At 34.6% G+C, this 4,005-nt stretch overlaps 1 protein-coding gene across 1 annotated transcript; it reads right to left on the bottom strand.

Moving 5' to 3' along the window:
* Positions 1-1,045: 1,045 nt before the first annotated feature.
* LOC140878190 (uncharacterized) lies at positions 1,046-3,728 on the bottom strand. Its single transcript, XM_073281802.1, has 7 exons — positions 2,774-3,728; positions 2,554-2,618; positions 2,171-2,398; positions 1,859-2,048; positions 1,714-1,772; positions 1,257-1,596; positions 1,046-1,215 (listed from the first exon to the last, which is right to left on the bottom strand). The coding sequence occupies exons 1-7, from the start codon at positions 3,726-3,728 to the stop codon at positions 1,046-1,048; spliced, it is 2,007 nt and encodes a 668-aa protein (XP_073137903.1).
* Between the last annotated feature and the right edge of the window lie 277 nt (positions 3,729-4,005).

Raw genomic sequence — 4,005 nt, forward strand, 5'->3', positions numbered from 1 at the left:
TTGATTAGACGTGATTGCGTGCAGTTTTTGTGGGAAGTGGGAGAAATAAAAATAGTTGTTAATTTTATCATTAAACTCATAAATTAAATATTCATAACAAATCTTTTCAGGCTAAACTCCAACTCCAACTCAACATATGACTCATTTTAGCATCAAATACATGGGGAATTCGAAAATCACATATGTATGCCTACTGACTTGGAGAAATTCGAAACCCTAGCTTACACAATCAATGAAAAATCAAAATGGCAACAAGAAATAGGCATACAACATAGTAGCTTTACTTGGTGGCCAAAGAAATGACATATACTTGCCTTACACCTACAATACACAAGAAAAGAGTTTGGAATGAGGCTGAAATTCGAAGAACTCAGCAGCTTTGACCTCCTTGAGACGTGCTCCGGCCGATGAGAAGGTGGGATGGTGGCTGCGACAGCATTTTCAATGTTGGAGAGGGGCGGTCGATGGCTTTTGGAGTAAAGGGAGGTGGAGGGGGGTAAGGGTGACTTGGGGGGCTAGGGTTTTAATTTTATTTGTTTTTGGGTTAGGAACATATATGTGTGTGTATGTATATGTGTGTATTGTAGTTGTTAGTGTAGGCTTTAATAGAGTTGTTACTTTACTTATAAAAGTGTTACTTCAATTATTACAACTCTTGCACTACACACACTTAGTCTCTCAAAATCATAGTTATTTAGGGCGCAAGGCGCACAAAAGCGCTAGGTGACCTGGAGCCTGAGGCGCAATGCGCAAAGCGAAGCACACGCTTTATCGAAGTAAAGCGCATTTGACATAAATGTTAAATTTCAACATATATATATATATATATATATATTTTACTATAATATTATTATATAAATTAAATATAATTCACAAAAATATCAAACAATGAAAATAAAGCATTTAGTAATAATGTAACGTAGCCACGTAGCCGTAGCGTAAATTATAAGTTCATGACTAAAGAAAAATTTGAGTACTTCAAACTTCAATAATCTAAAATGCAATATTAAGTCATAAGTGCATAGCAAAATAAGGAAAAAACACTTCAAATATCTAGATCATCAAATCCCTCTTCATCCTCCTCAAATATAGCATCATCATCTCCAGAATCTGAATTTCCAGATTTGTATCCTTCCGAATCCTCATTAGTTTCACCAAGATCATGTTCTTCCTCCTCTTCATCAGTATCATTATGACGACGAATAATAGTTGTAGCTGCTGTAGAGTTTTTTAATAAGTATTTGACGTACTAGGACCTTCCCCGAATTGATTTGCAAAGGAGGAACCTAGATATCTAAAACTATAGGCATCTTCACCAACCCCAGAAGCTCGTGCAACTTCACTCCAAGTAAAACTATCATCATCAAACACAAGATAATTTTCCCCATCACTATTATTACTTATCCCCCCAGTCAACCATTCATTACTATCATCAATATCATCTAAAGAAAGAGGATCAATCATGTCACACATATCATATCGACGCCTCAGAGCCCTATTACACTTGATATAAACCAAATCGTTCAACCTTTTTTGCTCCAATCTATTTCTTCTTTTGGAATGAAGATGCACATATTTTGTATAAAATAACTTTAGCTTTAAATTTATTTTTAGTTCAAAAATCAGAATAATAAATTTTTTTAATATACTTACATGTTCAAACACACTTCAATTTCGTTCACAAGTAGATGAACTACAAGTAAGGCTGAGAACTTTCACGGCGAACTGTTGCAATTCGGATGTCAAACACCCATAAGCCAACCACCATTCCGCTGGTAATTATTAAATAAAATAGAGATTTGAACGTTAAAAATACAATACATCAATTATATATATTAAAAATAAAAATATTGATTACCTGGTGATTTTTTGTTTCTCTGTCTAATGGCCATGGTCATCGCAAAAAGTCCTTCAGCCCTTTTGTACATTGGTAGTTGATCCATAATTTTATCTTGTAAATCCTCACTTCCACACATCCTAGCTATACATTTATACAAACCCGTTACAACTTCATTGTCGTTTTCTATATTAGAATCCAAATAGAAGAACTGTGGGTTTAAGAAATGTCCAACAACATGTAGAGATTGATGAAGTTGTATCCTCCCCCTCTTATCAATTATATCAAATATTTATATTTTTCCTCTCTGTGATCGAATGATGCAAAAATAACTTCTTTAGCTCGATCTATGGCCTCATAAATATAGCCCATTGGAGGCTTCTTTTCCCCATCAACCAATCGAAGAACTTTCACCACTGGACCACCTACTTTAACAGCATAAACGACCACATTCCAAAATGAAGGCATCAATATGACCTCTGTTGCTCGTTTACCTTGTGTCTCCTTTGCAAATCTACTAGTAATCCATTTCTCAGATGTAAACATTTTTTTGAGGCTCGCCTTGTGATTTGAAATCGCTTTAAAGTCAAAAAAGCAGTTGCAAAACGAGTTTTTCCTGCTCTAACCATATCTTTCTGTTTCGTGAATTCTCTCATCATGTTTAATACTTGGGGCCTATTATATATATATATATATATATATATATATCCATTAACCATCATTGCCCTCTCATAAACCTTTTCAAATGAGAAATTATAAAAAAAACCTTCAAGCATCAAATCTAAAGAGTGAGCAGCACATGGAGACCAATATAAGTGAGAATATTTTTCTTCCAAATGTTTCCCTCTTCATTCAAAAAAATATTGTAAATTACATATTGAAACTCTAATGAATTAATCTAAAAAATTATAATAATATCAAAATTTAAAATCATACCAACTAAAACATTTGCACTTGCACTATCAGTAACAACTTGAACAACATTATTTTCTCCAATTTGCTGCACATACTTATCAAACAACTCAAAAAGTTTCACCCCAATGTGCGAATAACTCGATCCATCCACAGATTCTATAAACACACTCCCTCTTGGACCATTTACCAAACAATTAATGAAAGTCCTATTTTTCATATCTGTCCACCCATCATCCATCAAAGTACAATCATATTTAACATGATCATCCATGTAATCTTTCAATATTAATTTTGTATGGTGTAATTCTTTTTTTAAGCATGTAACTCTAACCTCATGGTAAGTAGGGGGCTTCATTCCAGTACCAAATTGCCCAACAACCTCAATAAATGGTTTAAAACTATCATAATTCACAACATTAAAAGGAATACCTGCATCATACATCCATCTAGCAAACCTTTGCAATGCATTCTCCCTCAATTGCTTCTTATTTTCATCATACAACTTCCCATCCTTTTTTTTACCATGCTGCACAATCTCGTCAACATCTTTCCGGAAATATAAATCTATTGGGCCAGTTTGTTTTAGTTTTTTCCTTTGAAAATCAGGTGAATGATTAGAACACTTACCAATTGATATCGGCCGTTTTCTTTCTGATCGGGCAGCTTCTTCAACTGCCAAATATTCCTGTTGTTCTGCCACTTCAACAAAGTGAGGGATCACATCCATTTGATGTTTTACTTCTTTCCTTTTGGACATATAAGAACCGATTTCTTCTTTCACATGATCTGGACATTTTGGGCAAGTTTTCGTATTTCTATTGCCTCCAACGAGATGTTTCTTGTGTCTATAAATCCCACCATTAGTTATTTTCCCACAAAAATTACACTTCATTTTGTTGGTATTTTTTGGGTCCACCAATGTTCCATAATTCCATGTCGGATCTTTTCGAAGGACTGCAGTTTCAGAATTCGACATTTTCTTGGCAAGAACAAAGCTTTGGAGGATACTGGATATAAACGTAAAGGATAATGGCAGTGAGATGTTATGAATTGAAAAAAAAAAACTTGAAGCACTGCACTGCCTAATCAAGAGGAATTCTGGAATTGGAAAAACAAACAAGGGTTGTTGGCTGGTTACCTAATTGGTTAATTGGCTGATTATTGGCTGGTTACCTAATTGGTTAATTGGCTGATTTGAATCGTTATTCTTTTGTCTTCTCTGCTGAAGGCGTGACTCGTGAGTGCTGACTCAA

This window comes from Henckelia pumila, chromosome 2 (assembly GCF_033568475.1).
Source record: "Henckelia pumila isolate YLH828 chromosome 2, ASM3356847v2, whole genome shotgun sequence".
NCBI classification, from domain to species: domain Eukaryota; kingdom Viridiplantae; phylum Streptophyta; class Magnoliopsida; order Lamiales; family Gesneriaceae; genus Henckelia; species Henckelia pumila.